The sequence below is a fragment of the Neoarius graeffei genome, chromosome 1, assembly GCF_027579695.1.
Source record: "Neoarius graeffei isolate fNeoGra1 chromosome 1, fNeoGra1.pri, whole genome shotgun sequence".
NCBI lineage: Eukaryota > Metazoa > Chordata > Actinopteri > Siluriformes > Ariidae > Neoarius > Neoarius graeffei.
In genome coordinates, this window is record NC_083569.1 from 107,592,161 (window position 1) to 107,615,536 (window position 23,376).

Here is a 23,376-nt window from a genome sequence, read left to right on the forward strand (position 1 = left end):
AAAACCCGTTTTGGAGAAATTGCGTCGGCAAAAAACAGCGCCCCCCATGGACGAAAATTCCCAAAATGTGGTATACATGACATGGGAGGTAGTAAGAGGGTGGCCGTGAAGTTTGACCAAATTTGAGGAAAGATTGGATTTTTTGCCCAAAAATAGCGCCCCCAGTGGCGAAATATCACAGAAATTGGGTAACATGTCAGAAGCCCAATGAGTGATTAGCCTGTGAAGTATGAGCAGTGTTGAGCAATTAGAAGATTGGTTATGAATTTTTTAGCATGTAAAATTTTGAAGTGAAAATTGATTGACGTATAACTTCTGAACGGTTTATGCTACGTGAAACGTATTTAGTAACTTTTGTCAGCCATGTCTGTAGATGATGTGTATCAATTTTGGTGACATTCCCATGAACGGTCTAGGAGGAGTTGCGCCATCTTCGTGGCCATGCATTTCGCACAAAAGTGAAATTACCTCACTTCCTGTTGGGCGTGGCTAACGCATTGGCATTACATTTTTGTCCGGCTTAGTGAGATACATATGCATACCAAATGGCATGCCACTACTACAAACTATATGGCAACCAGGCACCTTAATGCGGGAGGCCAAAATCACAACGACTTAGGGGGCGCTATAGAGGCCCTGAGCCCCGGCCAAGTTTGGGCTTGTGGTTCTGAGTAGCGGTGGCAATTCTCGGAACTGGCGCCAAATTTCGTGCGTTTTCGCCCATGGCAAGCGCCCCGAAAATGGCCCAACAGCGGAGAAAAATAAAGAAGAAGAAGAAGAAGAAGACGGAAGAAGAATTAAAGCCGCAAGCGGCCTCGACGGGCCCTCGCGCCAGTGGCCAAGGGGGGCGGGGGCATGCGTCCCCGCGAAATACCTTCCACAGCTTCTTCGGCAAGAGACATTACTCCCGCAATGGCGACAAAGCACAGAATTGGACACATGGCAACGATAGGGTCTCGCACTGTACGGTGCTCGGGCCCTAATAATAATAGCGCCCCAATAAGGGTCTTGTAAAGAGTTTGCTTGCCAAGTTTGACAAATCAGAAGCTGCAATATCATTTCTGCCATAACCAGCACCCCCAGGGGCGAAAGTGCACAAAATTTGGCGTACATGTCAGGTGAGCTATGAAGAGTTTGCGTATGAAGTTTGATGACAATTGAGTAAATAGAAGATGAGATATAGATTTTTGAAGAATAAAATTTTTGGTTTTTCCCATGTCAGAAGGTGGCGCTATGCTGTACATGAGCGATAATGAGTTGGAAAAATAAGTGTCTACAACAGCAACGCACTATCACAAGGTAGTGGTGTGAAGGAAAAGCATTATGGAATTATTTACCAAAAACCCGTTTTGGAGCAATCGCGTCGGCCAAAAACAGCACCCCCCATGGACGAAAATTCCCAAAATGTGGTATACATGACATGGGAGGTAGTAAGAGGGTGGCCGTGAAGTTTGACCAAATTTGAGGAAAGATTGGAATTTTTGCCCAAAAATAGCGCCCCCAGTGGCGAAATATCACAGAAAGTGGGTAACATGTCAGAAGCCCAATGAGTGATCTGCGTGTGAAGTATGAGCAGTTTTGAGCAAGTAGAAGATTTGTTATGAATTTTTAAGCATGTAAAATGTTGCATTGAAAATTGATTGACGTATAACTTCTGAACGGTTTATGCTACGTGAAACGTATTTAGTACCTTTTGTCAGCCATGTCTGTAGATGATGTGGATCAATTTTGGTGACATTCCTATGAACGGTCTAGGAGGAGTTGCGCCGTCTTCGTGGCCATGCATTTCGCACAAAAGTGAAATTACCTCATATCCTGTTGGGCGTGGCTAATGCATTGGCATAACATTTTTGTCCGGCTTAGTGAGATACATATGCGTACCAAATGGCATGCCACTACTACAAACTACATGGCAACCAGGCACCTTAATGCGGGAGGCCAAAATCACAACGAGTTAGGGGGCGCTATAGAGGCCCTGAGGCCCGCCTGGATCTGGGCTTCTGGTTCTCAGTAGCGGTGGCAGTCTAAGAAAAAGGAGCCAAATTTCGTGCATTGTTGACCATGGCAAGCGCCCCAATAAGGGTCTTGTAAATAGTTTGCTTGGCAAGTTTGACAAATCAGAAGCTGCAATATCATTTTTGCCATAACCAGCACCCCCAGGGGCGAAAGTGCACAAAATTTGGCGTAGACGTCAGGTGAGCTATGAAGAGTTTGCGTATGAAGTTTGATGACAATTGAGTAAATAGAAGATGAGATATAGATTTTTGAAGAATAAATTTTTTGGTTTTTCCCATGTCAGTAGGTGGCGCTATGCTGTACATGAGCGATTATGAGTTGGAAAAATAAGTGTCTACAACAGCAACGTACTATCACAAGGTAGTGGTGTGAAGGAAAAGCATTAAGGAATTATTTACCAAAAACCCGTTTTGGAGCAATTGCGTCGGCCAAAAACAGCGCCCCCCATGGACGAAAATTTCCAAAACGTGGTATACATGACATGGGAGGTAGTAAGAGGGTGGCCGTGAAGTTTGACCAAATTTGAGGAAAGATTGGAATTTTTGCCCAAAAATAGCGCCCCCAGTGGCGAAATATCACAGAAATTGGGTAACATGTCAGAAGCCCAATGAGTGATCTGCGTGTGAAGTATGAGCAGTTTTGAGCAATCAGAAGATTTGTTATGAATTTTTAAGCATGTAAAATTTTGCATCGAAAATTGATTGACGTATAACTTCTGAACGGTTGATCCTACGTGAAACTTATTTAGTAACTTTTGTCAGCCATGTCTGTAGATGATGTGTATCAATTTTGGTGACATTCCTATGAACGGTCTAGGAGGAGTTGCGCCGTCTTCGTGGCCACGCATTTCGCACAAAAGTGAAATTACCTCACTTCCTGTTGGGCGTGGCTAATGCATTGGCATTACATTTTTGTCCGGCTTAGTGAGATACATATGCGTACCAAATGGCATGCCACTACTACAAACTACATGGCACCCAGGCACCTTAATGCGGGAGGCCAAAATCACAACGACTTAGGGGGCGCTATAGAGGCCTGGAGCCCCGGCCAAGTTTGGGCTTCAGGTTCTGAGTAGCGGTGGCAATTCTCGGAACTGGTGCCAAATTTCATGCGTTTTCACCCATGGCAAGCGCCCCGAAAATGGCCCAACAGCGGAGAAAAATAAAGAAGAAGAAGAAGACGGAAGAAGAAGAAGAAGAAGAAGAAGACGGAAGAATAATAATAGTGAACTCTTACAAGAACAATAGGGCCTTCGCCCTATAGGGCTCGGGCCCTAATAATAGTGAACTCTTACAAGAACAATAGGGCCTTCGCCCATAGGGCTCGGGCCCTAATAATAGTGAACTCTTACAAGAACAATAGGGCCTTCGCCCATAGGGCTCGGGCCCTAATAAAGTAAAATAAAATGCAAATGGATGACCTATCCCGGTTATGCACAATAACAATAACGTTTTACGGACTAAACTAGGCTATGAAAACAATCTTTTGGTAGACATGAAAGTCCAAAGGTAGCCTAGCAGCCCGCAATTAGTCAGAAATACCTGTATGGACTGCTACAGAGTCCGATAATGAGTCCAGGAGTAAACGTGCCTCCTCTGACGACTGCAAAAATTTTGTCTCTCCCCTCACGGTAACTTTCAGAGTCGCCGGGTACTGTAGAAAAGTCTGAATTCCTTTTTCCTTTCAACTCCCTCCTTACTGTAGTAAAGGTGCTCCGTTTCTTTGCTGTCACCGGAGAGTAATCAGGGAAGAAACTGAGGGTCACTCTATCATCAAGACGAACAGGACCATGGTTCCTGGCTTCACATAGAATGAGATCTCTATCATTGTAGCGGAGGAGTTTAAAGATGACAACCCGGGGTTTTGCGTTGTTAGAAGTATTCCCATAAATGCAATGGGCTCTCTCGATCTCAATTTCTCTATTTTCCAGCATGGGCAATCCGGTAGAGATTTTTTAAGAAAGCCCACCATGTCATCCTTCTCCACAGCCTCAGGCAGGCCAAGCAGGCGGAGATTGTTACGTCGGCTGCAGTCTTGCAACTCAACTAGTTGTTCTTCAACTGTGTCCAATCGCCAGCTATGACTATTCAAGATTGATTTCTGCTCTTTTTGTTCCCCCGCTAACAAGTCGATTTTAGAGCACATGGTAGACATATAGACGGACAACTCACTCGTCATTGCCGACATTTCGGATTTCACCACAGATTCGAGTCTTGTCAGGGAGTCCTCCATGCTAATGCTAGCTGTAGTTTCAGAACTGGTCACCACCGACTTCAGTTTCCTCTTTTGCTTTGTCGACATGGGGGTTAGGGTCAGTTGTTTTCGTGCCAACGACATTTAAAGAGATAAACTGACGAAATTCAAACAAAACATTCGTTCAAAACGAGGTAATATTTATAAAAAAGAGGGCTAGATGCTCGGAGCTCCTTCAGCGAGCGTGCAGCTCCATGGGTATCTCTCTTGCTTGAAGATTCTTGAAGACGTTTTACCTCTCATCTGAAAGGCTTCTTCAGTTCTGTCTGACTAATAGGGAGTATTAGGTATTTATCCTCTCATGGATGAAAAGCAATCCTAAGGTGTCGTTGAGTCATCCTGTTGGTGTGGGTCACTGGGGGCTGGATGTGAACAGCCTAGAGAGTCGTTGGGGTGATCAATGGATTGTTGGTTCTCTCTGTCCTCCTGTGAGTCACTGAAAACAGCTGGGTTTTGGTGTGCATTCAGTTGTCTGGGAAGTGTGCCAAGGACTGCAATGTAGGTGGCTGATAAATGATGTCTTAGACCACCACCTCTGTTCAGTGATGGCTGTTCCAGGTTGACAAAAATGGCTTCTTTAACTCCTCACTCATACCAATGATCCTCTCTGACTAAAATGCATACGTTGCAATCCTGAAATGAGTGACCTTTGTTGTTAAGATGAAGATAGACAGCAGAGTCCTGGCCTGAGGAACTGGCTCTCCTGTGTTGAGCCATGCGCCTGTGAAGCGGTTGTTTTGTTCCCCCAAACCTGGAATGGCCATCACTGAACAGAGGTGACTTTTAATCCATGAGATTGCTTTTAATCCATGAGAGGATAATAAATACCTGATACTCCCTATTAGGCCCCGGTCACACCGCCCGAACTTTGCTGGAGCGTTCCTGGAGCGGTGAAAAAAATTCATCACCGCTCGTAACCGTTCACCACCGTTTAACAAAAGTTGGCCCCCGTTAAAGCAACGCTGTATATGCTCGGCCACCGCTGATGTTTCTCGAGGGGCCCTCCTACCGCTCCGAAAGTTTTGAGCTGCACAAAATATTGCGAGCGGTGAGGAGGGGGCAATTTTCCGCCCCGGCAAAGTTCACCCCCGCTCCACCAATGCCCAGTCAAAGTTTGGCACCGCTAGACGCAAGTTCGTGGACGCTTGGGTCCGCTAGGCCAACGCAGAAATCTTGAATGCTGGACCACCGCTGCTTCGCCAGCGTTGCCCGGGCGGCGATTAAACGTTGCACAAACTTCGGTGGAGCGGTTGTAAGCATTTTATGAGCGGACACGGGGTTGTTGGAACGGTGTCGGGCGTTGAAGCAGCTATCCATGGCGGCGATGAACTTTGGTTTGGCGTTGGTATAGAGGTGTCGGAGTGGGACCAGAATTTGGCTATAAATACGGGGAGAAATGGACCAGGAGCTCATTTGGAATCGAGCTGCCGTTGAGTTCAGACCTCATCTATATCGAATTTGCTCAAAGTTACAGTAAAACTGTATCACCATGGATGCTGAGAGACTTGCTATGATTGGTGCTAAACCAACTTTATACCCCCGCCGAGCCAAAGCCCGCATGCACAGAATGCCGCTATACCAACGCTCGCGTCACCGCTAAACCAACGCTCGCTACCGCTAAACCAACGCTAAAGCAACGCCGGCTTCAGCGGTGCACCGCTAAGCCAACGCCCGTGTTTTCGATTTTTTTCCCATTTTGTGCGCGGTGACGAGCGTTGTCGAAATTCGGCCCCCCCTCCCTACCGTTCAAGGAACGCTCCAGCAAAGTTCGGGCGGTGTGACCGGGGCCTTAGTCAGACAGAAGTAAAGAAGCCTTTCGGATGAGAGGTGAAACGTCTTCAAGAATCTTCAAGCAAGTCCAGTTGCTCTCTTTTACCACCCACAGTTTACTATGACCTGGATGACTGAGAATCTTCACAGACAAGATTACTCCAGTTATGGTGTTGAACAGGGCTATTTTATTATTTGTATTGTTATTCTTTACTAATTACTGTTTGATGATTTCAAATGCATTAAGAAGATAAGAAACTTGTCCACTAATTAGCTTTTGACGAGACACACTTGTTAATTGAAAAGTATTCCAGGTGACTCCCTCATGAAGCTGGTTAAGATAATGCCAATAGTGTGTAAAGCGTCATCAGGGTAAACGGTGGATACTCTGAAGAATCTAAAATATCAAACATTTTGTATTTTAACACTTTTTTCTTTCCAAAATATCTGTTCCAGATGTTATTTCATAGTTTTGATGTCTTCAGTATTGTTCTACAGTGTAGAAAATACAAACTAGAGAAAAGAAAAGCCTATGAGTGAGTAGGGGTGTACAAACTTTTGACTGGTACTGTAGATTTAATAGTAAACAGCTTGAAAAACACTTTCACTCTCAAGCAGAAATCAAGATTCTGTCATTTCACAAATTCAAAACACTTTACACTTTGATAACATCCCACCCATCCACTGCCTGGATTTGCATATCGAACATGATTGGTTCTTATGAGTGATGACATCAGAACACTTTTATTTCGCTTGTTTAGCAAGTGCTAATTCAGTTTTTCTAATAAGGTTTTCAGTTTCTTGACTCCTTAATAAAAAAATATCAAAATGATTATGGTGACACTTTCTGCACAGACGAGTCAGTGGATCAGATTAATACAATGAGAAAGGATTTAATCCTCGTACGTCGGCCTTTTCACTGACATTTAGGATTCTGTGAGGATTATGATGGTTTTAAAGGAACAGTCCACCGTACTTCCATAATGAAATATGCTCTTATCTGAATTGAGACGAGCTGCTCCGTACCTCTTCGAGCTTTGCGCGACCTCCCAGTCAGTCAGATGCAGTCAGACTCGCTGTCACTCCTGTTAGCAATGTAGCTAGGCTCAGCATGGCCAATGGTATTTTTTGGGGCTGTAGTTAGATGCGACCAAACTCTTCCGCGTTTTTCCTGTTTACATAGGTTTATATGACCAGTGATATGAAACAAGTTCAATTACACAAATTGAAACGTAGCGAGTTTCTATGCTATGGAAAGTCCGCACTATAATGACAGGCGTACTAACACCTTCTGCGCGCTTCGACAGCGCATTGATACGGAGCTCCGAGAGGTGAAGGTATCAATGCGCTGCCGAAGCGCGCAGAAGGTGTTAGTACGCCTGTCATTATAGTGCGGACTTTCCATAGCATAGAAAATCGCTACGTTTCAATTTGTGTAATTGAACTTGTTTCATATCACTGGTCATATAAACCTATGTAAACAGGAAAAACGCGGAAGAGTTTGGTCGCATCTAACTACAGCCCCAAAAAATACCATTGGCCATGCTGAGCCTAGCTACATTGCTAACAGGAGTGACAGCGCGTCTGACTGCGTCTGACTGACTGGGAGGTCGCGCAAAGCTCGAAGAGGTACGGAGCAGCTCGTCTCAATTCAGATAAGAGCATATTTCATTATGGAAGTACGGTGGACTGTTCCTTTAAATATACCGTGTCAACAGTGCGACTGGATGAAAGCAAAGTAAAGCAGGAAGGATAAATCAATCTTGGTGTCTTTTATCAGTAAATGATATGTTCCCAGGGGTTGTCATGTTGATGCTCTCGCTGCTTGCAGGTACGAGTTTGGTAAAGCTCTGTATATCGGATGGGGGGCGTGTGCTCTCACTGTGATCGGCGGCAGCTTGCTGTGCTGGAACTGTAGCCAGAAGGGTTCAAGTTCACGAGGAACAGCGGCCCGTAAACCAGCGACCCACCCGAGCCATCCCTCACAGCCCACGTACATCTAACACTCAAGCACACGTCCACTGCAGAACAGTGTGTACTCTCAGGATCATCCAGGCTCATGTGGAAATAAAACACACAGCTAGACCATTTTTTTCTACTATGTAATATTTCTCCTGCATCATGTTTTGTCAAAAAGAAAACCCCTGTTATAACTGATTGTTCATTCAAAATGACATTTTCTACAGAATCAGCTTTTCTTTGCAGAAACCAAGGAGTGTTTTGCGTTAGTTTTACTAACTTGGCAACCTTTGATTACTCAATTTCAACAGTGAAGAGGTGTTAAAATACCAAGGAACACGTTTGTTTGGGGGTTTTTTGTGGGTTTTTTAATCTTGCACTCTGAAGAACTTTAAATATCACTCATAAATATAATGTGTAAACACTCTTACATAGATTACTCTTTAAAATGTGTTAGCAGTATGCTAAATTCATCTTTTTTCCTCAAACATAGCCATTATTAGAGGATGATGACATGCTAACTAGTGCTTGTCAGTGATATATTAGTGATACAATGGTGCTTTGTTTTTGTTTCTTGGGCATTAAAAAAGTTAAAGAATAGATTATTCTACTCTGGTTCTAAATTACACGAAATGAGAAAAGTATGATTATTTTTCAAAAAAAGCATGAACTGAAGTGTTTATTTCTCTTACACCACAGCAATTCACCAACTGACGAGGCGCATAGCACCGAGTTGTCTGTAAGCTATGTACGATGAGATTGAGTGGAATAACTGTTTTATTCTATCCACATTCACTGGATTTTGAGAAATGGAGCATTTTTATTTTTATTTTTTGCAAATCTCATCTCATCTCATTATCTCTAGCCGCTTTATCCATCTACAGGGTCGCAGGCAAGCTGGAGCCTATCCCAGCTGACTACGGGCGAAAGGCGGGGTACACCCTGGACGAGTCGCCAGGTCATCACAGGGCTGACACATAGACACAGACAACCATTCACACTCACATTCACACCTATGGTCAATTTAGAGCCACCAATTAGCCTAACCTGCATGCCTTTGGACTGTGGTGGAAACCGGAGCACCCGGAGGAAACCCATGCAGACACGGGGAGAGCATGCAAACTCCACACAGAAAGGCCCTCGTCGGCCGCTGGGCTCAAACCCAGAACCTTCTTGCTGTGAGGTGATAGTGCTAATCACTACACCACCGTGCCGCCGATAATAATAATAATATCTCATCTTATCTCATCTCATCTCGTTTTCTTCTGCTTATCCGGGGCCGGGTCGCGGAGGCAGCAGTCTGAGCATGGAAGCCCAAACTTCCCTCTCCCCAGACACCTCGGACAGCTCCTCGGGAAGAACACCGAGGCTTTTCCAGGCCAGCCGAGAGACATAGTCCCTCCAGCGTGTCCTGGGTCTTCCCCGGGACCTCCTCCCGGGGGCACATGCCTGGAACACCTCCCCAGGGAGCCTCCAGCATGTCCTGGGTCTTCCCCGGGACCTCCTCCTGGGGGGACATGCCTGGAACACCTCCCCAGGGAGACGTCCAGGAGGCATCCGAAAGAGATGCCCGAGCCACCTCAGCTGATTCCTCTCGATGTGGAGGAGCAGCGGCTCTACTCCGAGCTCCTTCCGAGTGACTGTGCTTCTCACCCCATCTCTAAGGGAGCACCCAGCCACCCTGTGAAGGAAACTCATTTCGGCCGCTTGTATCCGCGATCTTGTTCTTTCGGTCATTACCCAAAGCTCATGACCATAGGTGAGTGTCGGAATGTAGATCGACTGGTAAATCGAGAGCTTTGTCTTTTGGCTCAGCTCCTTCTCCACCATGACGGACCGGTAAAGCGACCGCATCACTGTGGAGGCTGCACCGATCCGCCTGTTGATCTCACGCTCCCTCCTTCCCTCAATCGTGAACAAGATCCTGAGATACTTAAACTCCTCCACTTGAGGCAGGACTTCTCCACCAACCTGAAGAGGGCAAGCCACCCTTTTCTGGTCGAGAACCATGGCCTTGGACTTGGAGGTGCTGATTCTCATCCCAGCTTCTTCACACTCGACTCCAAACCGCCCCAGTGCATGCTGAAGGTCCTGGTTTGAAGAAGCCAACAGGACAACATCATCCACAAAAAGCAGAGATGAAATCCTGTGGTTCCCAAACAGGATTCCCTCCGGCCCCTGGCTGCACCTAGAAATTCTGTCCATAAAAATTATGAATAGAACCGGTGACAAAGAGCAGCCCTGCCGGAGTCCAACATGCACTGGGAACAGGTCTGACTTACTGCCGGCAATGCGAACCAGACTCCTGCTCTGTTCGTACAGGGACCGGACAGTCCTTAGCAAAGAGCACCGAACCCCAGAAGCACCCCCCACAGGATACCATGAGGGACATGGTCGAATGCCTTCTCCAGATCCACAAAGCGCATGTGGACTGGTTGGGCAAACTCCCATGAACCCTTGAGCACCCTATGAAGGGTATAGAGCTGGTCCAGTGTTCCACGACCAGGACGAAAACCGCATTGTTCCTCCTGGATCCGAGATTCGACTATTGGCCGAATTCCCCTCTCCAGTACCCTGGAGTAAACCTTCCCAGGGAGGCTGAGATGTGTGATTCCCCTATAATTGGAGCACACTCTCCGGTCCCCTTTCTTAAAAAGAGGGACCACCATCCCAGTCTGCCACTCCAGAGGCACTGTCCCCAACCGCCATGCGATGTTGCAGAGGTGTGTCAGCCAAGACAGCCCTACAACATCCAGAGACTTGAGATACTCAGGGCGGATCTCATCCACCCCCGGTGCCTTGGTACCGAGGAGCTTGCAAACCACCTCAGTGACTTCGGCTTGTGTAATGGATGAGTCCACCTCTGAGTCATCAGCCTCCGCTTCCTCAATGTGACGGTGGGATTGAGGAGATCCTCGAAGTATTCCTTCCACTGCCCGACAATATCCCCAGTCGAGGTCAACAGCTCCCCACCCGCACTGTAAACAGTGTTGGCAGAGTACTGCTTCCCCCTCCTGAGGTGCCAGCCTACCAACTGGGCTGGAGTGTGGAACAGGAGATATGGGGGGAACAGAAAACAAAAAAACAAGCAAAAACTATATTCTTGTAGCTATTTCTGTTCCTTTTATCTACTTGATAATTTTTGGAATTTTGTTTTCAAGTAGAAGTTTTATTTTGTCCTCGGTTGGTTCCATGCACTGCCATTTTGTTTTTCTCTACTCACGGTATATGAGCTGATATCCTAGTAGTAGAGTAGCCAATTAGGGCTTGCAATTGCTCATATCCAGTGAATGTGGAATATATATATATATATATATATATATATATATATATATATATATATATATATATATATATATATATATATATATATATATATATCCTCCTGACCAGTCAGAATCCAGAACTCAGCAGTGCTGTATTTTATACCCTTCTTTCATGATTCTGACCTCATTACCATAACGGAAGCATCTACAGTAAATATTGTCATCGGTTTTGGGTTTTTTTGTGTGAATTGCTTTGTAAGGTATAAAGTTTCATTACTGAATTCTGAAAATATTTTATGTCACAAATGAATCCAATAAAATTGCTTTTGTATGAGACGTGTGATTACTTATTGTTTTTCAAGACATGATATAAGGAAGATGGGCAGGACCAACTCATATGTGACACAATAACATGTTTACTGCACTGTGTTGTGTCACTGTAAATAAGCTTACAGGTAACAATGCTTGTTTTTTAAATTATAATTATAGCTCTGTGTGTTTGTGTGTGTGGGGTTTCTTTTCTTAACAACACCTTCCTTCTTCACTGGAATGAGCTGGAAGGCAGCTGGGTGTGTTCTGTGGGCGCTGGAGAACCTGTGGAGACACGTTGGCGAGAGCAGGATCCAGAACAATCTCAGGCACAAAGGAGGACAGAAAACATGGCTGTGAGCGATAACATGGAGAAAGCATGTCGAATATGTGTAGCATTCAGAAACAGAATTTTTAAAGACATTAATCATAGTTCTGCTTTTACTAAAAGAAAACTATTGAATTTGAAGTCACCTAGAATATTATCAATTATTCATTTGTAATTATTAAATAAAACATTTTGTTTTTGTTTTATCCATATTGAAGATTAAATTGCTCCCAAATCAACATTTAAATATTTAAATGTTCAAATTCATAAAACCACCTTCCACCCTGAACGTCAACCCCTGCCTTCATTTGCATATTGAACATGATTAGCTCCTGTAGTTTATGACCTCACAACACTTTTCTTTCATGGATTTTATTCATAGCGTTAGCATTTGCTGTTGTTCAAGGTTGTAATCTGAACACGTTGTTTCTTCCTTATTTAAACTATTATTTGGGATAGTGCAAAAGTTTGTATCCCCTATAGTTTCCAAACAATAAAAAAGACAAGAAACATACTTCAAGGTGCAGTTTATTTACAATTTCAAAAATGGAATGTGTATCTGATAATATCTGACAAAGATCCAAAACAGAAAGATAAATGAACAGAAAGGAGACGTCGAAAAAGTAATGCTATGGCTCTTTTAGTTGCAAAAAGAGAACACCATCACAGAATTACAACAATTCAGACTGATTTTCACACCATTAATACTTTCTTACAGCTAATGAAGCAGCATCTTTGAAACCCAATGCACTACCCTGTATTCACACCCGCGAGCAAGAAGTGACTCATGCTGTGTATAGTTTGTCTCTCATGGGCGTGTCGCAACAGCTTAAATGGGAACTAGAACTGAAGTTGTGAGTATCAAACTGAAGAAATGTTGAGCAATAATAATAATAATAATAATGTTTATTACTTATATAGCACATTTTGCATGCATATAATCAAATGCACTTAAAATATCATACATAAATAAAATAAAAGAATACAAATATAAATTAAATGATATCCTAAAGATAATATAAAAAACATAAAATATAACTAAACTGCAGAATACACACACACACACACACACACACACACACACACACACACATCATATACATATACTGTACATACATATATCATACATATAAAATTCTGAAAATATCAATTATTAAAAGCTAAATTAATGTGTTTTAAGCAAAGATTTAAAGCTAGATAAATTATCAGGATCTCTAATTAATTTTGGTAGCATATTCCAAAGCTTTGGAGCTGGTGATGCAAATGTCCTTTTGCCTAAAGTCTTTTTAGTTATGAATGGTAATGGTAACAGTAATGGAAATGGTAATAAAAGCTCATTATTAGATCTTAAACTGTACTTGGACACCTCTTTGAGCTCAATTAAGCTAGATATACAGTATAATTGGGGCTACAGCCCTTAATAGCTTTAAAAGTAATGACTAAAATTTTTAAATTAATGCTTAATCTAACTGGCAGCCAGTGCAAGGAACGTAAAATTGGTGTGATATGAGAAAATCTAGGTGCAATCATTTGATTCAGTCCTTTAGATTTGTCACTTCACTGCATGACCTGATCTGCATCTAATTGAGGCATTCTCAAAGCAAAAATGGTGTTTGTTGAGCTATTTTTCTGAACTGGAACTCCATGTTGCACACATGCAGTAGGCAGAAAACAAACAGTCTGCAAACAAACCCAGTTTGTTTCAGTTTGAAGCATGGGCGTCGCCACCATTGAATGTGAAGGGGACATGTCCCCCTCACATTTCATAATTCTTCGTTTGGACCCCCCCCCCCCCCACATTTAACATAAAATATGAGTTCACCCAGCGCCGTTTCTATTGCTTCGTGAAAGAATCCATTCCACTTGATCGATAAGAGAATACACAGCCCACTGAAAATCCACTCAGAGTGAAGTGAATCTCAGCGCGAGCACAGAAATGTTGGTGCAGCTGCTGGAAAGTGGAGGAGGTGACGTCAGCCCCACTGCAACCTCACAATGTCTAGCTTTTGCTAAAATCTTATTCTATTGTTATCTGCCTTCAAAATTAACCCTAGGACACGTTAAATTAATGTTCAACTAAACAATGAAATGGGGTATTCTTGGTTGATGATGAATTGTTTGCAGTATTTGCTCCTCCCCAGACACAATGGACATAAGGACATTCTTTACAAAGAAGTGGAAAGTCAGTCAAAATTTCCCCACAGGACAGGTTTTTTTTTTGTCCCAATGGAAATGTCTAGTCAATGTTAGGAGATGTATCAGCTAGCTTAACCTTAGCTATCATTTAATTCAAACCCAGTAGGCCTGCCTTACTGTAATGCCAAGAATGAGGTCAAGTCTGCTCTGATGATATTTACTGATTCCTTGTTTTGTCTGGTCTTTGCCAGTTTTCTGGAAAGTAAGATGGGAAATCAGCATATGGGGAAGGAATAGTAGAAAGGAAAGTAATGGAGAGAGATGGATGTTATTCCAGGTGGATTGTGAAGGAAAGGGGGATAAAAGTTATGAAGTGGTACTACAGTAATTTGAAATTGTGGTGGCACCAATATAAGAAGGAGTTATATCTATAAATCTATTTGTTATACTAATCTGTAAATGCTACTGTAGTACCACCATTGCATGTAGGTTGACAAAACTGCACTTGTTCATTGTGTGAAGTTCTCTTTTATGTGTCGTTGCTTGACCCAGTGTAATTTTGACTGCATGATGCCATGCCATTTTTGTTATGAGTATCACTAAATCGGAAAAAAGTAAAATGCACCCACTAAAGTCACTGTTGGTGGTGAACAAAATTGCACCTGTTCATTGTGTGAAGTTGTTTTTTATGTGTCACCGTTGCTTGACACAGTGTGATTTTGTGTTATGAAGTTTGCATGATGCCATGTCATGCCTGGTCATTGTGTGAAATTATGAATATTCTTATTTTTAAACATACAGTTGAGTGTCACTATTGCTTGGCCCAGTGGCATGTTGTGTTACATCTAAAACTAAATAGAAAACACAAAATAAAAAGTAAAATGCACCCATAAAGTCATTGTTGGTGATAAATTGTGTCACATTCATCTCATTATCTTAGGCGTAGCGGTGGGTTTAAAAACAGGCTGATGAATATATGGACTAGTTGAATGAGGACTTATTGTTGAGTCTCTAAAATAGTCATTGAATTAAGTGACTTTTGTAGGTAAAATTAGGTGTTTAACAACCTGTTAAAAATACACCAGAATGCAGGAAATGGCATCTAATTAATTAAAAATTTTCTGGTGGAGGACCCCCCGCCAGTGTGTCCCCCCCACATTAAAAATGTTTCTGACGCCCCTGGTTTGAAGATAATTAAGAGAGTTAAATCATACATACAGTAACACACATGCTGGGGAAAGCCATGGCCTAAAGGATAGAGAAGCAGCTTTGGGAGTAAAAGGTCACCAGTCCAATTCCCTGGACCAGCAAGAATGGCTGAAGTGCCCTTGAGCAAGGCACCTAACCCCCACTTGCTCCCTGGGTGCTGTAGTATACCTGCTTTGGGTATGTGTGTGCATGTATTCACTGCTTCAGATGGGTTAAATGCAGGGGAGGAATTTCACTGTGCTTGAGTGTGCATGCGACAAAAATAAAGGCTTCTTCTTTTCAAACCAGCGAACATGTTACATTACAGGCGTTTAGCAGACGCTCTTACCCAGATCGACGTACAACAGGAGTGGACGGCCGGCCCAGGGAGCAGTTAGGGGTGAGGTGCCTTGCTCAAAGGCACTTCAACCATTCCTGCTGGTCCAGGGACTCGAACCAGCAACCTTTTGGTCCCAAAGTTGCTTCTCTAACCATGGCCATGGTTTCCCAGAGCAGAAACTCTCATGTGACTGATGGCATTAAGCCCCACAAGCCTCATCACATTGGTCCAGTGAAGTTAGAGATGCAACTTTGAGACCAAAGGTTCACTGGTTCGATTCCCTGGACCAGCAGGAATGGCTGAAATGCCCTTGAGCAAGGCACCTAACCCCCAACTGCCCCCCAGGCTGTTCTGAGCATGTTGTATGTCACTCTGGATAAGAGTGTCTGATAAATACCTGTAATGGAATGATCTGATTGGATAAAAGGATTCAAATTCAAACCATTTGAAAAATGCACTTATTCTTTTCCCTCAGGACCAGAAAGGATAATGTATCAAATGCTGCTGATAGTGTTCCCTAGTAAGTCTGAATATCTATGGCTCACCTTTACACCTTATGATTGTTACACCATATGACTTGTTAGCAAAATTCCAAGCGCTCATATGTTTCGTATATCTGCTATTTCTACTACAGGGTTACAGTTCTGATCCTGAAAAAGTTTTAAACATTAAAAGTCAATTATGAAAAAGTTGTATTTTATTTTTCTCGATTTAGTTGTACTTTGGGGTGGCACAGTGGTGTAGTGGTTAGCACTGTCACCTCACAGGAAGAAGGTTCTGGGCTCAAGCCCAGTGGCTGACAGGGTCCTTTCTGTGTGGAGTTTGCATGTTCCCCCCGTGTCTGTGTGGGTTTCCTCCAGGTGCTCCGGTTTCACCCACAGTCCAAAGACATGCAGGTTAGTCTAATTGGTGGCTCTAAATTGACCGTAGGTGTGAATGTGAGTGTGAATGGTTGTTTGTCTCTATGTGTCAGCCCTGTGATAACCTGGCGACTTGTCCAGGGTGTACCCCGCCTCTCGCCCATAGTCAGCTGGGATAGGCTCCAGCTTGCCTGCGACCCTGCACAGGATAAGTGGCTAGCTCATGTATATGGTTGGCTTGTTTTTCTTGGCTGTTTGCCGAGTGTTGGCACTTCAACAGAATGTTACACTAAGTGTTGTTCAGTTGGCACTAGAACTTTCTTGTCTTGAAGTTCAGCACTTCTTGTACCTGACTTTTGCACTTGTTATACATCGCTCTGGATAAGAGCGTCTGCTAAATGCTTGTAATGTAATGTTATGTAAAGTGAGCCATAGCAAATATTAGAAAAGTGTTATGCACTTTTTTTAAAGCTAGTATTATATACACAGAACCAGTAAAGAAAAGTTTGGACACAACTTCTAATTCAATGTTTTTCTTTATTTTTAAGAATTAAAAGTCACTTCTTCATGTCTTAAAGTAATGACGGGTGTCATTTCTCTTTACTTAGTTGAGTGGCTCTTGACATAATACTGTATGGATTACTATAGCTGTGGAATACATTTTATTATTTACTATTTACTATTATTTGATGATTTCAAACTCATTAAGAAGGCACGAAACTCATCTCATCTCATTATCTCTAGCCGCTTTATTCTTCTACAGGGTTGCAGGCAAGCTGGAGCCTATCCCAGCTGACTACGGGCGAAAGGCGGGGTACACCCTGGACAAGTCGCCAGGTCATCACAGGGCTGACACATAGACACAGACAACCATTCACACTCACATTCACACCTACGGTCAATTTAGAGTCACCAGTTAACCTAACCTGCATGTCTTTGGACTGTGGGGGAAACCGGAGCACCCGGAGGAAACCCACGCGGACACGGGGAGAACATGCAAACTCCACACAGAAAGGCCCTTGCCAGCCCCGGGGCTCGAACCCAGGACCTTCTTGCTGTGAGGTGACAGCGCTAACCACTACACCACCGTGCCGCCCGGCACGAAACTCATCCACTAATTAACTTTTGACGAGGCACACCTCTTAATTGAAAAGTATTCCAGGTGACTACCTCATGAGCTGGGTAAGATAATGCCAGTAGTGTGCAAAGCGTCATGAAGGCAAAATGGATACCCTGAAGAAGCTAAAATATCAAAACATTTGTTAAACACTTTTTGTTTACTGCATAATTCCATACATGTTCCAGATGTTATTTCATAGTTTTGATGTCTTCAGTATTGTTCTACAATGTAGAAAACAGTCAAAATACAGAAAATAAAAACTATAAATGAGTAGAGTAGGAGTGTACAAACGTTTGACTGGTACTGTATATGAAGAATTTAAGAAACCATTTGCATATCAAGCATGATTGGCTCTTACAGTTTCTGACATCACAACACTTTTCTTTCAAGTCTTTTGTTCAGAGTATTGGTATTTGAAAATATTTAAAGCTATAATCTGGACACTTTCTTTCATGGTTCATAAAACTGCGATTTGATACAGTAGTGGTAGGTTTGGGGATTTTGTTTGTTTTTTTGTTTGTTGGCAATTGGTAAAATTGAATAGACATTTATTTGAACTACAAATATGTATTTTAACTCAAGTTCTGGATCACATTTTAATAGATTATTATCATATATATATATATATATATATATATATATATATATATATATATATATATATATATATATATATATATATATATATATATATATATATATATATATATATATATATATATATATATATATATAAGCGGCTAGAGATAATGAGATGAGATGAGATATTTGGTTTTATAGATTATATTTTAATCACAAGAGTGTAAATAAAATTTTTATTCATTTATTTATTTATTACATTTCCATAATGTAATTTGGATGTATCTTGTAATAAGGCCCTAATGTTGACTCAGTAGGAAAAAATAAATGAATAAAAAACTTTCTAATTGGGAGGTTGATGAATTCAGAAAACGCACACTGCTTATGAACATATAATTTTTTTAATGTTTTTAAATGTGGGAAATTAAAACTTACTCCACTTCACTTCCATGACTTACACTTCACCGCATGCTGTTTATTATGGAGGACATAACTTGAGCAGATCTGCTGGAACAAGTTCTGTAATCAGACCACTGAGGAACCTGTGCAGACACGTCCTCCATATCAAACTCGGGCAAAATAACAACAGAACATTGCATGCTTTTTGAAATGATTTCTAAGCTTATCAATCTTTATTCATGATAAAAAAAACCCACTGAGGTTTGCTGCTTGCATAGCAGTTGACAGTACATATGACCTCAGGCACAAGATCTTGTTGTCTGGGTGTGGTGACTTGGAAGCGTCTCTGACTGGATTTAAACACTCTCTGAGGGCATGCCTACTGATCTCACTGGTTGTGTCAGGATCAGAGAGTGAGAAATTCAATGCATGGATTAAATCAGCTAGATTCTGCTTAAAGGGAAAAAACAGTAGATAGTAAGAAAAGACTGTGATTCAGGGTTGTGATCATTGAAGCCAGGCTGTGATGTGAGAAAACATAGCAATAACACCATGTTTTATTAACAAGGTTCAGGTCCAACACACCCACACACCAGCATAGGCAGGTTTAACACAACCCTAAAACACTGCAGACATCTCAGAAGAACAGGACTAGAAACGTGCTGGAAAATGGGGTACAGTTTGGTTTAGCACTTAGCAAGAGGTAAGTGGACAGGAACACATAACAGGATGGTCATATCAAAAGGATCTGATATTGCACAGTCAAGAGTCAGAGACTCGTTTACAAGTGAAGTGAAAATGTAAACTAGATGGATGGATGGATGGATGGATGGATGGATGGATGGATGGATGGATGGATGGATGGATGGATGGTTGATGAAAAATGTATGGATGGATGGTGGATGAGTGTATACATGGGTAGAAAGGTAGAATGCAGTATGGATGGATGGGCAGATGAATGGATGGGTGGATGATGATGGATGGAGGAATATTGAATGGATTGATGGATGGATGGACAGATAAGTGGATGGATGGATGGATGGATGGATGGATGGATGGATGGATGGATGGATGGATGGATGGGTTGATGAAAAATGGATGATGGATGGATGGTGGATGAGTGAATACATGGATAGAAAGATAGAATACAGGATGGAGGGATGGACATATGAATGGATGGGTGGATGAATGAATAATGAGGGATCAATGGATGGATGGATTAGTGGGTGGGTGGATAAGTGATGGATGGATGAATGAACGATGTTGGATGAATTGAAGAATGGATAAATAAATTGACATATGAATAGATAGGTGGATGGATGGACAGTGAAGTGGATGATGGATGGATGGATGGATGGATGGATGGATGGATGGATGGATGGATGGATGGATGGATGGATGGATGGGTAGGTTGATGAAAAATGGATGGAGGGACAGTTCAATGGATGAGTGGATAAATGGATAGAAAAGATACAATGCAGGATGGATGGATGGATGGACAAATGAATGGATGGGTGGATGAATGAATAATGATGGTTGGGTGGGTAAGTGATGGATGAATGAATGATGATGGATGGATGAACTGAAGAATGGATAAATAAATTGACAGATGAATATATAGGTGGATGGATGAATGGGTGAGTGGGTGGGTTGATGAAAAATGGATGGAGGGACAGTTCAATGGATGAGTGGATAAATGGATAGAAAGATACAGTGCAGGATGGATGGATGGACAAATGAATGGATGGATGGGTGGATGAATGAATAATAATTGTTGGGTGAGTAAGTGATGGATGAATGAATGATGATAGATGGATGAATTGAAGAATGGATGGACGGATTGAGGCATGAATGGACAGATGAGTGGATGGATGGATGGGTGGGTTGATGAAAAATGGATGGACAGTTCAATGGATAAATGGATAGGAAGATGGAATGCAGGATGGATGGATGGACAGATGAGTGGACAGATGGGTGAAGGAAGGAATGAATAATGATGGATGGGCAGGTGAGTGAGTGATGGATGGATGAATTGAAGAATGGATAAATAGATGGACAGATAAATCGATAGGTGGATGGATGGTTGGATAGATGAATGGACAGGTGAGTGGATAAAATGATGAATGGATGGATGGATGGATGGATGGGTGAGTGAGTGGATGGATGAATGATGATGGATTGATAAATGATGGATGGATGAATTGAGGAATGGATAAATAGATGGACAAATAAATAAATGGATGGATGTATAGAAATCCATCTAAAGTCGGAGTGTTCTACGTTGGGTAGAACACTTTAGAGAGACACTAAACCAACCCAAACCACAGGAAGTATTCACCTTTCCAGAAGTCTTTACAACAGATCAAGATGTAGACTGTGGAAACATCAGAGAAACAGAGGTCATCAGTGCAATAAAAAGCCTAAAAAACCATAGATCAAATCCCTGCTGAAGTCCTGAAAAAGGGAGGAGATATGACTGTAAAGAACTTAACAAGACTGTGCAATATGTGTTGGGAAAAGGAAACAACGCCTCTAGACTGGAGAAAAGGTGCAATAGTGAAATTACCCAAAAGGGTCATCTTAGTGATTGTGGAAATTGGAGAGGTATTACATTGCTCTCAATACCAGGCAAAGTGTTCTGTACTGTATTGCTAAACAGACAGAGAAGTGCAATAGACAGAAAACTTATGGAGGAACAGGCTGGATTCCGACCCAACAGGTCCTGTAGTGACCAAATATTTACCTTACGCAACATTATTGAACAAAGCCTTGAGTTCCAGAAACCAGTATCCATAAACTTCATTGACTTTACAAAAGCATTTGATAGTGTACACAGAGAATCAATATGGGGAATAATCAGAACATATGGCATACCTGAAAGGTTCACAAATGTTTTCCGAAACTTGTATGAGGGTTCAAGTTGTTGCGTGAAGGTTGACTCAGGCTATACTGACAGCTTTGATATAGTCACAGGAGTAAGACAAGGATGTGTCCTGTCCCCTCTGTTGTTCATCACCACTATAGACTACGTAATGCGCAAAGCCATGGATAACCCTAACTTTGGTTTAGTATGGAAAGAGGGCAGACGCCTCACAGATCTGGACTTTGCAGATGACATTGCTTTAGCAGCTGAGTCACATCTGATTCTCCAAGAGATGACTACAAGCACTGAGACAAATTCAGCGAAAGTAGGCCTGAGAATTAGCTGCAGCAAAACCAAAGCAATGCAGGTTGAAGAACAGCCCACAAACATACAGCTGCACATTAATGGTGAACCAACAGAGAACGTTACTCAGTTCACATATCTGGGCAGTGTAATTACCGCTGAGGGAGATTCAGACACAGACATCAATTCCCGTATTGGCAAGGTAGCATCAGTCTTTAGGAGAATGAACACAGTTTGGAACAGCAGGACACTATCCAGGAAACTCAAGGTAAAGCTACTCCAATCAGTAGTACTTCCCATTGCTCTCTATGCCAGTGAGACATGGAAAATCACAGCAAAAATGAAAAGAAAGCTTGATGCATTCCAACAACGGTGCCTCCGAAAGATACACAACATAACATACAGAGATAGAATTACAAATGAGGAAGTGTACCAAAGGAGTGAGACAAAACCCCTTAGCACCACCATCACAGAGAGGAGAATGAAGTACACAGGACATGTCCTTAGAATACCGGTGGAGAGACATGCAAAAACAGCGCTGCACTGGCAACCCAACAAAGGAAAAAGGGAGCAGGGAAGACCAAAACTAACCTGGAGACATATGTTACAAAGGGACCTCGACCAACTGGGGGTTAGCCTGAGGGAAGTGGAAACCCTAACCCAAAACCGCCCTGAGTGGAGAAGGCTTGCTGCCCAATGTGTCACTAGACACAGGAGGATCTAAGTAAGTAAGTATAGAAATCAGTTTGAAAAATACCTGTATGTTCATACATATCAAAAAATATTGTCGCAACAGATTTATTTGTATTCTTTTAATAATTTCTTCTTTCTTTTTTATATTAAAACAGCCCCAGGTTGTTTTAATAATATGTAAGTCACACTCACACTGCTGTATTAATCCCTCGACTACACCCACTTCAAGTCAAGTTATATCAAGTCCACCAGGAACCTTATAAGGTAACACATCCCAGCAAATACATCTGGAAGGTTGTGAATCTGCTAGGACTAATATTTTCTAACACAACTGATTAAATGAGATTAGATTATGATGACGCTCTTTACCTTCTGAACAGTAGGGAAGTGAATATGGAACCATGCTGCGGCTCTTCAGACTAATGGTTCACCTCAGAGACACTTCTTATCTAACAGCACCATCTACTGTCTTTTATAAAAACTATTATTAAATGTTGTGGAATATACCATAGTGGTATAGACACAAGTGATCAGATCACATTACGCTACTGTTACTTTTAAATCGGAAATGGATTTTAGGAATTCTGAAAAGGAAAAGTTATACAATCAGAGATGATAGCTTAGTCATCATTCTCTTTTCTCCCACCACTTCCCCTGGCTCAAGGGGGCATCCTGGGACAGAGCTGGGCCCCTTAACCAGTCTGATGAGATTCTTCCTGGCAACAGTCGAGATACTGCTGCCCCAGCAGACCTTTCTATACAAGATGCTACCAAAGAGTAAAAAAAAGTCTTGAAGCATGCCCCCTGGTCTCCAAAACACCCAAATAGAGAGAGAGTCTGCTCTATCCTTTCTTAACCAGAGCATTTGTATTTTCAGACCAGTCCAGTTTATTATCCATGTGAATTCCCAGGTACTTGTAGGATTCCACCATTCCAGTGTCCATTCCCAGGATCTTCACAGGTATAGAAGGAGGGGGTTTGCACCAGCAGAAGT

The 23,376-nt window shown here is 42.4% G+C and overlaps 1 protein-coding gene across 1 annotated transcript in view; it reads left to right on the forward strand.

The window, feature by feature from the left end:
- cldn1 (claudin 1) overlaps positions 1-11,600 on the forward strand; it is a 35,440-nt gene extending 23,840 nt beyond the window's left edge. Inside the window, exon 4 of the mRNA XM_060914106.1 lies at positions 7,871-11,600. Coding sequence (XP_060770089.1) covers positions 7,871-8,042 — 172 coding nt within the window. The 3' untranslated portion in view covers positions 8,043-11,600. The remainder of the gene's footprint in view (positions 1-7,870) is intronic.
- The last annotated feature ends 11,776 nt before the right edge of the window (positions 11,601-23,376 follow it).